The sequence below is a fragment of the Xylona heveae genome (assembly GCF_001619985.1).
Source record: "Xylona heveae TC161 unplaced genomic scaffold L228scaffold_5, whole genome shotgun sequence".
NCBI classification, from domain to species: domain Eukaryota; kingdom Fungi; phylum Ascomycota; class Xylonomycetes; order Xylonales; family Xylonaceae; genus Xylona; species Xylona heveae.
The window spans coordinates 1,331,497-1,344,331 of NW_017264197.1; the positions used below are offsets into that span (position 1 = coordinate 1,331,497).

At 48.0% G+C, this 12,835-nt stretch overlaps 4 protein-coding genes across 4 annotated transcripts; 2 read left to right on the top strand and 2 right to left on the bottom strand.

Annotated features, from left to right (window-relative positions):
* Positions 1–707: 707 nt before the first annotated feature.
* Positions 708–2,920, bottom strand: L228DRAFT_247342 (vacuolar protein sorting-associated protein 17). The gene is made up of 3 exons (XM_018332622.1): positions 2,285–2,920; positions 1,773–2,226; positions 708–1,708 (listed from the first exon to the last, which is right to left on the bottom strand). The coding sequence occupies exons 1-3, from the start codon at positions 2,786–2,788 to the stop codon at positions 837–839; spliced, it is 1,830 nt and encodes a 609-aa protein (XP_018188477.1). The 5' UTR covers positions 2,789–2,920; the 3' UTR covers positions 708–836.
* Positions 2,921–3,336: 416 nt separating this feature from the next.
* Positions 3,337–6,583, top strand: L228DRAFT_220562 (ribosome-releasing factor 2). The gene is made up of 3 exons (XM_018330244.1): positions 3,337–3,663; positions 3,749–3,809; positions 4,012–6,583. The coding sequence occupies exons 1-3, from the start codon at positions 3,484–3,486 to the stop codon at positions 6,477–6,479; spliced, it is 2,709 nt and encodes a 902-aa protein (XP_018188478.1). The 5' UTR covers positions 3,337–3,483; the 3' UTR covers positions 6,480–6,583.
* A 1,196-nt stretch (positions 6,584–7,779) lies between these two features.
* L228DRAFT_261042 (hypothetical protein) lies at positions 7,780–9,140 on the bottom strand. Its single transcript, XM_018334303.1, has 3 exons — positions 8,829–9,140; positions 7,962–8,720; positions 7,780–7,912 (listed from the first exon to the last, which is right to left on the bottom strand). The coding sequence occupies exons 1-2, from the start codon at positions 9,081–9,083 to the stop codon at positions 8,079–8,081; spliced, it is 897 nt and encodes a 298-aa protein (XP_018188479.1). The 5' UTR covers positions 9,084–9,140; the 3' UTR covers positions 7,780–7,912; positions 7,962–8,078.
* A 1,558-nt stretch (positions 9,141–10,698) lies between these two features.
* On the top strand, positions 10,699–12,476 carry L228DRAFT_238822 (hypothetical protein; the record flags this gene model as incomplete). The annotated part of the gene is made up of 3 exons (XM_018331084.1): positions 10,699–11,072; positions 11,159–11,504; positions 11,667–12,476. 3 exons carry the CDS (start codon positions 10,699–10,701, stop codon positions 12,474–12,476), a joined length of 1,530 nt encoding a protein of 509 aa, XP_018188480.1.
* Between the last annotated feature and the right edge of the window lie 359 nt (positions 12,477–12,835).

Below are 12,835 nucleotides of genomic sequence, written 5' to 3' on the forward strand. Positions count from 1 at the left end.
ATTTGCTATCATCTGGATAATTTTTTTTTATTTCTTCTCTACTTTAGTAAATTCCGCAAAAGTCGACGGGCCCCATATCATGGGGGAATTCGCTCGGGATGACGTCACTTTCGAAGGCACCCCCTCCTCCCTTTTCCCCTCTTTCTGATTTTGCTTGGTACGGATCTGTGCTCCGATAACCCGTGATGTTTTGGTGTAATGTTTAAAACATAGAATCATTCGATTCTACTACGACACGAGGGCAAAAGGAAACTGCAGATCTGAAAGAACATTCGGTGGGGGTTGCAAAAGAAAAAAAAATTAAGATGTAAACAATTCCAATAATAATTACGTATGTGTGGGCGGTGAGAGGAAAATAATTTAAGTTTATGGGTAAAGTTAGATGAAAGAGAGAGATGGGAACTCCAAAAAGATCCCCGGTAATATAGCCCGCATCGATCTCAGATGTAATAACGAAGAACAACGACACAGAAAAATAAAAGGGTTATCACTACCGCAACCTCTATTTCATTTACGTGTTTTTTGGGATGCAAAATAGTATATAACGGCTGTATAATCATACTCGGTTCCTAAGTCTCTTTGGAATACTGTAAAGTCATGAGATCTGACTGATAGCGTATATGTGTGTGTGGGGTGGTGATCAAAAACTTTATCAACTTATCAGAAAGCCGCTTTATGGTAGAATACATGCAGTTAATAAAAAAAGGAAAAAAAAAAAAAAAAAACTTTCCGACTAACAAACAGGAAAAAAAAGGGAGTACAAACAAAAACATCTGACAGAACAGAGAGGTTCCAAGTGCTACACCTAAAGCGAACTGCTAATTTATCTACTTGCTTCAAAACGTGCTCTGCGCCAACCGACTTGCGGCATTCCTGGCATCGACGCGGTCCTGGTCATCTTCCATGAGATCCTTGAGGCTGCCTGCGCCACTGACAGCTCTCTTCCGGGTGCCGGCGCCGTCGCCATTGGCGGGATCAGTTTCTTCTGGAGCGGGGATACCGAAGCCGCCACTGATGCTGCGGTTGAGGCCATCTGGGCGACGGGGCACACCGCTCCATGCGTCACCCTTGGGACCCTGTGACGTGCCCATGAGTGCTCGGCGAGTAGCTGGATGAGTTTCGCGGCCGAGACGGCTGAGGCCGCCGCTGGCGTCGATGCCGCGGATATCGGGACGGACGTTCTCGAGAGTGGCGAGAGTGCGGCGTTCTGCTTCAATAGTGCGGATTACGTATTCGCGTATAGAGAGGCGGAGATCATTGGTGGTGTGGGCAAACCACCGCCGGCATTCGTGGACGAGGTTGTCTGTGACACCTTGGCATTTGCGGGTGAGGAATGTCTCGTGCATTCGGGCTTCTGACAAGGCTGCGATGGCCTCGTCAACCTTTTCACGACGCACAGATGATGAGGCTTTGAGTCGGTCCGCAGCGGCAAGCTTGCTTCGTGTGGTTTGCTGGACTTGGAGTAGCTCCCGGAGGAGAATGTGTCTGTTGGTAAGCGTCTCCTTGACGATAAAGGCATCGGATGAGTGGTAGTTCAATGGGTCGGCCAGAGTCGTGGCCTCCATAGTTCCCTGAGCAGCATGGTAGTCACCAACTGTCTGGATTGTCTTTCCGAGTTTACGATATGCGGATGAAAGGCCAGTGTGGGTTTCTTGCACGGCCATTGTGCCAAGCTTCACTCCGAGGTCGGATTCGGCGAGACCAAGAGCTGTGGGAAAGTTTGTCAGCCATTGTTCAGAGGTAGATCGAGCTGTATGAATTAAGTGATTTACCTCGTCTAGCCTTGACAAGCTTGTCTACCTTTTGGCCAGTCTCCATTGTCCCAAGGTAGAAGAGCTTGGCCACAGGTCGTGCATTTTGCAGTTCTGGAGTATCATCTGGCGGGGGAGCGAACTGCTTGATGACCTTTCTTCGTACACCAGTAGCTGGCTGCTTGCGTCTTACCACGGGACTATATCCAAAGTCGCTCTCCACGAAGAATATCATTTCCTCATCGCGCATAAGGATCTCATTCCCGCATACGTAATTCAGCCAGCGCTGCATCGATCCCTTGACTCGTGCTTCATCCTCGTCTGTGCCCGCGCCTGCCGAGGTCAACGGAGGAGGGACTGCTGGGACGATTGCTTCAGGATTGGCAGATATCAGATGCTCAGCCAGCTTGACGAATTCGGAATGCGTCCTTCGGACATCGCGGAATTGAGTCGTGCGGAATTTGGGAAGGTTGGTCTATTGCCATCAAGTCTTGTCAGATTTGCACATGTAGTTCATCAGGAACGCAACATACGTGAACATCAAATCTCAGAATAGGATCTTTTCTACCAGTACGTTCGAGGCCAGTTATCTTTGCTTGTAACTTATATTGGGGCTGGTTTTGTCGCGGCGGTTGCCTTCCACTCGGGTATCGTTGAGGATCGGGGCGAATGTTTTCCTGGTAATGCTGCCGAACTTGATGATGTCCTGGATAATCATGCTCTCCGATTTGTGGGCTCTGAAGCCGCTCAGAAAGATCAGGCTTGCCGTGCTCACCGCTTTCCTCAGACGGTGACTCGAGCCCAGCGCTTTCGGGCCGGCCGAATGCTGACGATTCAGCTGTGTCTTGGTCGCTGGAGTATCCTGGCTGATGTCCCGGACCAACTTCGGAGCTGTAGGGAGATGGACCGGAGAATGGTGAAGAAGGCCCATCACTGCTGGATGGTGGGAAGCTCGCTCTGTTGGCTTGCGGCGATGACGACCACGGGGAAGCACCCGTTGGGTTATCCGGGTCGTGAGGGAGCGATGAATAATCCATTACGATAAATCAATCGAATCGGTATTCAACAAATACTATGATATAGAAATTTCGGGATTAAGCGCTGAATTGTTATCACGGCGAGAGTTGCACCGGACTCCTGTTCAGAATGGTGGCTGGAGCTGGGTGGTCGGTGCTGCGGTTGCGGTTACGTTGTAATCACTGATCGGCATCTCCAGTCCACCACATTCCGAACCCCACCAACTCGACTCGAACCGCCATTAAACGCGCGGTTAGTAACCTTTTGACCGATGCATAAGGACTTTACATCATTCACGGGCCAGGCCTACTTTTTACGTGGATTTCTGTCAAGGAAATTCAATGATATAAGTTCCATAAATATGTTCTTAATAAAAGAAATGATATCAATCAGATTTTGTCCAATGTTGTGGGACATAATTAAGTGCATTATACAGTATGCATAATGATACTTGCAACGAGATTTTGGCGCATCAAACTTTAAGCGACCTCCAGGAAAACCAGAAATATCGTCAACCAACTAACAAGCTCATCTCCATCAAGTTTTCAAGGCGTAGCTGCCGTCCACTCATTATTCTTTGTTTGCTTGAAAATCTCTGAATTGCCTGTGTGCATTGATAATCAAGTCTTGAGATGGACGCTTGCGCAAGATCTTGAACATTTTCCTTTTGGGGCATTCTCATGTCTATTTAGTCAACATCGCAATACCCTGGACTATGCATCGTCCATTGAGTCTTCTCGGGAGAGTATCTCGAGCAGGCTCATTCCGGCCTGCATCAGCGGGATGGATTAGAATTAGATGCTTCTCTTCAACGGTCTCAGTGGCCTCAGATTCAACCTCCCAGGATGAATTGGCAAGAACCAGGAATATTGGCATCATTGCCCATATTGATGCTGTAAGTTCGATAGAACAAAAGAAAGCCTTGACTTGGCGATGAGTAATACTGTATTAGATTTGGACGAGACTAATTTTATGTGTAGGGGAAAACAACCACCACGGAACGCATGCTTTATTATAGCGGCTTCACCCGCAGACTAGGAGGTAAATCTTTCTGCTTACCCCATTAGTATTCCCTTCATTTTCTCCGCGGTCGGATTCCGTTGTTTTTATTTCATATTGTTTGACTTTCCGGCGAAAATAAGTCATAGCACGTGATACCGCTCCCCTCTAACAAAGCATCTTTCGTGTCCTCTTTGTCTGGTTGTTCCTTCACGAATGTCACTATAATTAACCCTGGCAACAGATGTCGATGAAGGGTCTACTGTGACGGACTTTTTGCCCGCTGAGAGGGCAAGAGGTATCACCATCCAGTCAGCGGCCGTGACTTTCCATTGGCCCCCTCTCCCCGAAGAACAGCAAGCAACTGCAAAAGGCTCAACTCTATTGGAAGACACAAAATCGACGAGTGCATTACCTCGTTCTCTCACTTCACATACTATCAACCTAATCGACACACCTGGACATGCCGACTTTACATTCGAAGTTCTACGATCACTCCGGATTCTCGATGGTGCAGTATGCATTTTAGATGGTGTGGCCGGAGTTGAAGCACAGACAGAAAAGGTTTGGCATCAAGCAAGTGTATACAGCATTCCACGGATCATTTTTGTAAATAAGCTGGACCGGGACGGCGCCGGTTTTGCCCGGACAGTTCGTCAGATTGGCGCACGGCTGCATGGTTGGCCCGCGGTATGCCACATCCCATGGTGGCAAGGCCACGATCAGAAATTTGTCGGCATTGGAGACGTTGTTGGCCTTCGCGGATTGAAATGGGAGGAAGGCGGTGACGGGAAAACACTCAAGCTGTCCACCTTACAAGACCTCGAGCAGACCGAGCCTGCTTTCGCGGAAGAAATAAAGAAAGGTCGGGCTGCACTGGTGGAATTGTTGAGCGAACACGACGAAGAGATGGTTGAGAAATTCCTCGAATACGACGAAGATCACTTAGCCATTCCCGCAATCGAGCTCACAGAGAGCCTCCGCAGATGCATCTGCAATGAAAGCCCGCAGCAAATTATTCCCGTGTTTGCAGGTGCCAGTTTCCGGAATATCGGCGTGCAACCATTGCTTGATGCTGTTGTCGACTTGTTGCCCGAGCCACGAGAGCGGCCTGATGCTGAAATCAGCCTCGGGCACCGCAAGGGAGGGCTACAGCAGCTTATCGACGGCAAAATGGTCCTTGAGCAACTCCTGGAGAAGGATGGCAAAAAGAACAAAAAGGCTGTCGGAGCTGCAAAGACTCGAGCAATTGCGTCGGTTGAAAAGTTTGAGGCCTGTGCACTTGCATTCAAGGTGGTCAATGATCCTCGCCGTGGTGTTCTAGTCTATGTCAGGGTCTATTCGGGCACTATCCACCGGAATGCTCCTCTTTACAATACAAACCTACATGTCGGAGAAAGGCCTCCTCGTCTCTTGCGCATGTATGCTAATGATGCCATCGAAATTCCCTCCATCGAAGCTGGACAAATTGGTGTCATAGTTGGTCTTAAACATGCTCGAACTGGAGATACTCTAATTTCTTATGCTGGCGTCAACCCTAAGACCGGCCCACCAGCACCATTTAACACTCTTCAACTCCGACCCATCGAAGTCCCTCCACCAGTCTTCTTCGCCAGCGTCGAGCCACACAGTCTCAGCGAGGAGAAGAATCTCGCAGACACCCTCGCTCTTCTTCTCCGAGAAGACCCCAGCCTTCACGTCTCTGTCGACGAGGATTCCGGTCAGACCCATCTCAGCGGAATGGGTGAACTACACTTGGAAATCGCTCGAGATCGCCTCATAGGCGACTACAAGGCCAAGGCATCCATGGGTCGCGTGGAGATTGGATACCGCGAAAGTATCCTTAGTGAGACACACCCGGAAACAATATTTTTCGATCGAGACATAGCAGGCAAGAAGGCCAAAGCCGGCTGCACTGCCACCGTCGCACCTCTGGAAAGAGACTTGACTGAAGCGCCGCTCCCTGCGGATGAGACGTCAGCGACACTTCTCCGAGATGGCAATCTTATCACCCTCAACATCGCTGGACTCGATCCCGCAAGTTCATTATTGCCCGTCGAGGCTATCAAGACATCACTCATTGATGGCGCGCTCGCCGCGCTGTCTCGCGGTCCAGTACACTCTTTTCCCATGCACAGTATCCATGTATCTCTCGAACTTGATGCCCTCGCGCACATTTTCGGTCCTGACACCACGCCTGCTGCCTTATCCTCCGCCGCGCGACAAGCTACTCAAGCTGCTATTCGCGCATCTCTCGATGGAGCAGGCGCGGCTATCATGGAACCAGTCATGAACGTCGTGATCAATGTCGACGAAGCGAGTCTTGGTGCTGTAGTCCACGATATTAGTTCGGCGCGTGGTGGACAGGTGCTGTCGCTCGATACGGCGTCATCGAGCGTAGCCAATCCCAGCAGTGGCAGCGAAGCTAGTGAGGAGGATGACCTCCCCGCTGTAGACGTTGCTCGTATTTACACCCCGCCTGATCCTTTCACATCAGGAAGCGCCGGCGAAAGTTTACAAGAAGGAATGACTTCCGGCGACCGCCAACGCAATATCACCGCTCGTGTCCCCCTTAAAGAAATGGTTGGATATTTGAAGCATCTCCGCAGTCTGACTGCGGGTAGAGGCACTTTTGTAATGAGCGTAGACCGCTTCGAGCGCATGTCTGGACCCAGAGAGAAAGCCGTACTGGCCGAGCTCAGTGGATTTTAAGCCGCGGCTTTCACGTCCTTTTTGGATTTTAGAAATAGAACTGTAATATATCCTCCAGGTAGTCTTTTATTAATTATATCTAGCGAATGTAAGATCTCCAGACCACAACGAGTATGGTACTTGCGTCAATGCCGTTGTATTATACTATTTCGGAGAGGAACTCCCTCGTGATGCTATATGGTGTCATTTTATAAGAGCGCATAGGTTTAAACAGCGTTTGATGAACCCTTTCCGGCGTTCTAGATTTCGTAAAATGCTAGACCTTTTTCTTTTTCCGGATCCACCTTTTTTTTGGGAGGGAAATTTCTTTGTCACATATGAACAATGCATTCTTTACACACGCTAATAGTACCTGCCAACCAACGTCAATAGCAATATTTCCCAGACCAGAAATTATCAAAGAAGCCTTTCCATCCTTTTGTAACGCAGCAATGCCCTTTGTCAAGTAACCTTTAGAGCATCTACTTTACTCCTCTCCGGAGCCCTTAAAAGCCAACCCCGGAAAGATAAAAGAAGAACCACAATCCACAATCCACAATCCACACAGTGAAAATATACAAGGACGAAACAGAGAAAAAATATAAAAGAATAGTAATTCAAAACAGATATGACCAAAACTCCCATCTAGGTTTTACTATCTCCGCCAAAAAAGCTCGCCCTTGAGATACCGGGACAGCGATATCCTCCTAGATCTACAACTATCTTTAGCAATGCTATTCCACCATTTACTTGGAAGAACTGGAATTGACAGACCCGCGGGATTCGCCGGAAAATAAGGCCTCGAATTTGCTCGCTGCACTAGGCGCTGATTTGAAGGGCACCTTGCGCGGTGGAAGCGGGCGCGTGAAGCGGCCGGCGGGCGTGCAGTCAGGGCTTCCACGGCCGACGTAGACGGTAGGTTCTTCCGCTTCCGCGTTGTCCTTGAGAGTGGTCTTTTGGTGGTCTGGCATTGTGAGTGGCTTTTTGTTTCTCTGTGGTGATGAAGTGGGAGAAGGAACGATGGCAGTAAAAGTGTAAATCGTAAAAGAATAGAGCGTAAAAGGGTAAAGTGAACAGCGAATTTGTGCAAATGTATTTGTAGTGGAGAAGTTGTAGATTGGGATTATGAAAGTGCTGCGCGGAAAGAATAAATTGATGGAGGATGGTGAGGGGATTTATAGAGGTATTGAAGAAAAAGTTGAAACTGTTGAGTATTGTTCACCCATTGTCTTTTCTGGTTGTGCTATTGACTGTTTCAAAAGAACAGTCCATGAATAGGAGTTTCTATATTTTGAATGTATCTATTGATGTATGATGTACGATGTGGGCTTGATCTTCTTTTTCTTCGTGAAACAAAATAAGTACAAGGACAGAAAAATAAAAGGTCTAGTTGTTTTGACCTATGTGAAATTGCTCCACCAAAATATTCCTAATAATTCGAACGTGTAATCGTACTAAGTAGTCAGCAATGACGTTCGTATGTCTCTTCTAGGGTTCACTTACAAGATTCTCTTGTCCCTAGACTCCTGAACGCCCATTCTCCGCATGCGTTGAAACCTAAGTATTGTGCGCCAACGCCCTCGCGGCCCGGAGAGAGAAAGAAAATATGCTCTTCTTCGTTTATTCTCCATTTTCCAACATTCTCCGCGCTTCTAATTCAGCATCGATCGCCTCGACCGTCAGCGGAACGGACCTTCTTCCCCATTTCTCTTTCTCGCTGACCGCGAAACCCTCAACGCTGCGCATTCCAACCACTAGAAACCCAAGCTCTTCTCTATCCGTATCAAATGCCTCCCACCAGTTATCATCTGGCAGCTTGATGTCTAATTCCCGAGCGGCAAGATAGATGGCAGCGGTGGCTAGGGCGGGTGGCTGATGCGTAAGGTAAAGCATTTGGGGGCTTAGTAGCGCGGTGTTCAGATGCGCGAACGTTCTTTGTGCAAGCGCATTGCTTTTAGGCTGGCCGAAGGTATCCAGCGCCTGAAGGTAGTTGATTGCTATTGTATAAGGAAGCGCCACATGGGTTTGCAAACCCATTGCAAAGGCCAACTTTCGCTCAGTCTGAAATAATTGCGTCCTTTGCGAGTAGTACGTTCCTTCGGAAAGGTAGTATGCTTCTGGATCTCGAGTTTTTGAGTCCGCCGGGCTCAGAAGATTCGAGGAATCAGACAGGAGGTATGAATACACGTTCAGGACGTTGCGGGGTGTTTGCGGGTAGGGCGAGAGCTTTGCCATCATGTAAAGAGCAGCTGCGGATACATCCTAAATTAGAACTGTCAATAATTTCTCTTGGCCGAAAAGCAACAGCTGGCGTCTGTCTCGACACGGAGCTTTCCAGAGCTTCAAAGCTTGCTTGTGCGTGAACCTTACCTTGGCATCATGATCTTTTAAGCTGCCACCACCAGCGCCGATCCAGAACCTGTAGAAAATCACAATTGCTTGAGCGACAGTGTCCTGGGGGAGCCGTAACAGGATGCCCGCTGCTTGTGTTAAGCGTGCGCCGACAAATCGAACGGATAATTCCAGGTCTGCGGGTATTCCATCGAGCTGCGAGGTTGACGTAGACAGTTGCTCAATGGTCGCAAGCGGATTCGATAGATTTGAAGGAGGTGAATACCCTGTCATTGTATCCACTATCGCCGCAAGAGCGGTTGTTGAAGCTTTGTTTATTAAATCGCCAAGTGATGGCATTCAAGTATATACTCAGTACAGCAACGACAGATTCGCTTCGCTTCGGTATAAAATACTGGCCTGCCAACATCGAAGGGAGCCAAGTGTCATTTATTCTATCAGATTTTTTGAATGCATCGTTACAATAATCAAACCTCAGTTTCTCTTTAGAATAATCTTTATGTTAGTCATTATCATAGCATTTACTTTCAGAATGAGCTGCGTTTAGAAGATTTATTGAGAGCTAACTTGGTAGAGGTATTGGATGTTGTGTATTAACTGCACCAGATTAATACCCACAATAACTATACAGGGATCTATGCACCTTTTATATTATCAAGATCTCTTCTGTCATTACATTTAAGCTTGCGTCCTAGCAAGCAAGCCGTTAGTTACAGAGAGGATACCTAAGAACAATGGTCCGGGCTTGGGAAGCTTGCAATCCAAAAGAGGTTGGTTCAAGAGCGGCGCTTCCGGCATTTCTCTTATTGGTTGTTATCACTCATCCAAGGCAGGGGGCCGCTGTGAAAACGAAAAGAACGTTGATACCTCCTTTGCTCCGGTCCGAGGCTTCGGAACCGATACCAAATCCTCCTCTGTTTGATCATAAAGTTGGAACTCAAACCACTGAGATCCAGGCTATATGCCAGCAAAGTGACGGCCGACCAAGTATGAAAGCCTTGCTCGAAGGAAGTTGAAGATTCAGATCAAAGAGCAATCAAGTGTCCATCGAAGGCTATCGCGAGATTCTGGCAGCAATTGCACGAGAATGATTGAACTAAACCAGAGTTCAATGCGGCACAGCCATCTAATTTCGGATCTTTTCCATACCCTTGCATGAGTTATGGTAGGCGCCTTGTCAGGCGTCCCTTGGATACAACGGACGTTTGCCCAATCACTCCAGCTTGCTAGCGAACCATTGCATACAAAATGACCATGAACCATGGCCGAGGGGATGTGGATATACTTTTACCTCTCCACTCCACTTTGAAGAGGGAACTTCCTGTTTCAGAAGCCGCAGCGGGCCCCGCGAGCATTTTCTTGCTCTTTGTCTTCCCACGTTTTCTTCTTCTTTCTGAAATTTTCTGTCCCTGTCATACACTGCATATCACCTCCAGTCCCATGGAATCTGATCGCCATGCAAATGGACATTTTTGATAATAATTAACTCTGTTTGAATTTTGGGGTGCAAGACCTGTCTTTTTCTCCATTACTGTTTTTCATTTGCTTCATGTCACTACAAGGATCACATACTTTCTTCCCGCCTTGCTTTATTCTGACTCCAGGCGTGGCTGTGCCATCGTTTCTGCCTGGTTGCATGATCATCCTATGACATTGCTTCGTTCCAAATAAAAGATCTCGGCATTAATCTACCTCAACAAGTCGTCAAACCCTTAGTATCGGCATCAATTTTCTAGGGAACTTCACTTTCAAATCTGGACCATACTCGATGCTCATGTTCTCGACTTTTCGAAGTTTCTCATAGTACGCAAAATCTCAAAGAACGACCAGATTTTGAATATAAGTCTTTCCTATATTGAGCTAGCATTCAGTCTATGCGCTTCTCAGCATGCGCATCTTCGGCAAGGACTCCAAACCTCTTCCACCAAGTTCTGAATCTACGCCAGCGCCATCCAGGGATTCGACAACCAACTGGTTCGAGGGTCTGGAAGTTGTTCCAGTCGGCCACGGAATCGAAGCAGTTCCAGTGCATCCTGGAGTGGAAGTAGTACCATCGGAACATTTGCCTAGCACTCCTTTATTACAACTTCGTCTAGGCGAAGCAGGGAAGGAGGTAATACATCAGGAGGTCCTAGAGCCAGAACCAGACACTCGACGTCGACGTCTAAAATGGTGGATTCTGGCTGTGACAGTCCTTATTGTCCTGATAGCGGTTGGGGTTGTACTAGGGATTGTACTTAGTCGGAAACATCCCTCATCAAAGTAAGCACTCACTTTTTAACAGAGAACTCCCTGTTGGCGGATATCTCGATACAACTACAAGGAAACTTACGCGCACCTTCTTCCAGAGCAAATTCCCAGTCTCCAACAGCATCAACAGTAACACAAGCGGCCACTCCAACGCACTCGAGCAACAAATCTGCCTCTGCGTCCAGCACAGCTACTATAACACCGACGCCGACAATCTTTTCCCACGACGGCGCATTCAACGGCAGCGGCTTTACTGTGCTTGATCTTGGTGACTCGGACGTGGGCATTGATCTTTTCTATCAGCATTACACTGGAGAAATCCGCAACCTCATCCTGCAGAACAACGCATCAGCTGGGCAAGACGCAGAAATTGTCGTGCCGTCAAATGCCAGGAATGGAACTTCTTTAACAGCCATCTCATACAACAAAAACAATACCCTTACCGTACGTTTATTTCTCCTTTCCAAACCTCAATTATTCCCACGGCCCTACTTGCATAATACCTCTATACAATCCTTTAGTTCTTCACCTCCTTTTTTCTTTTCCGATATTGTTTCCCCGTTTCCTCTATCTCTTTTTCTTCAATACTTACTCCGCCCAAACCAGTGGCACGTCTTCTACATCGACACGAACAACATCGTACAGGAAGCCACCCGCAACAGCTCTAGCAAAATATACATCACAGGTCCCGTAGGCAAGCTCAAGGCCGTCGCAGCAGAAGGCCCCAGTGTTGGTCTCATGGTATGCTACAACGACGACTACTACGGCACCAGCCCTTCGTCCTCATCTTCCTCCTCCTCTTCAATTTCTGGCGCCGGGCTACGTCTCTTCTACGGCAGCAGCGCGACCACCATCCAAGAGCTCGAATGGGGATACGGCACAACAGACTGGAAAGAAGGCAATACATTCCACAACGCCAACGGACAAGGCGGCGTTGCCTGCGCCGGTGTCGGATCGGGGATAACCTACCTGTATGCAGCAACTCCGACGACTGATATTGACGGCGGCAATCAGATCCAAATGTGGTGGAAAGACTTTAACGTCAACGCGACTGCAAACACGACTAGTCACCCGACTGGAATCTGGAATGCGGGTCCCGCTACAAGTTATGCCCTGCGACCAAACACCTCTTTAAGCAACAGCAATTTCGTGTATTTCCAAGATGCGTCAGGGTACATTGTTGGACTCAAGAGCAACGCCCAGGCTGAGTCCTCGTCCTGGGGCGACAATTTTTTCGTCGGGGATAACCTCAAAGCTCTCCCAGGAACGCAGATTACTTCGACAACGTCATATCCCAGCGGCGATACGCCCTCGACTTTGCATGTCTTCTTCCAATTAAATGGCGATGATGTCCACGAGTATAACCGGCCCACTGCAGGCGGGAGTTGGTCGTGGAGCGTTCTGCAGGGAGTGTGAGATGCCCGTGGGCTTTACATGGAGGCAGATGATGACATTGCGCATATTGTAATCATTGGTTCATTGCAATCTTCTCTGTTGGTCCTTATTATATCAGAAGCGAGTTGGAGCATAGCCACGGTGCATTTCCTCTGGCGAAAGCAGCTTTGGTTTTTCACTTTTCTGCTTGTTTCTTGTCTGATATCCCCATTTATTCATGTATTTCTTTACTGAAGAAACATTGATACCCTTTCTAGTACCTTATCACGACTTCATAAATTATATAATATATCCCTGAGACCCCTCGATTACAGGAAAATAGTCGTTATTTGCGAATTATGGACATGGTTCCAACGAAGTATATATAAATGAAAAAACCC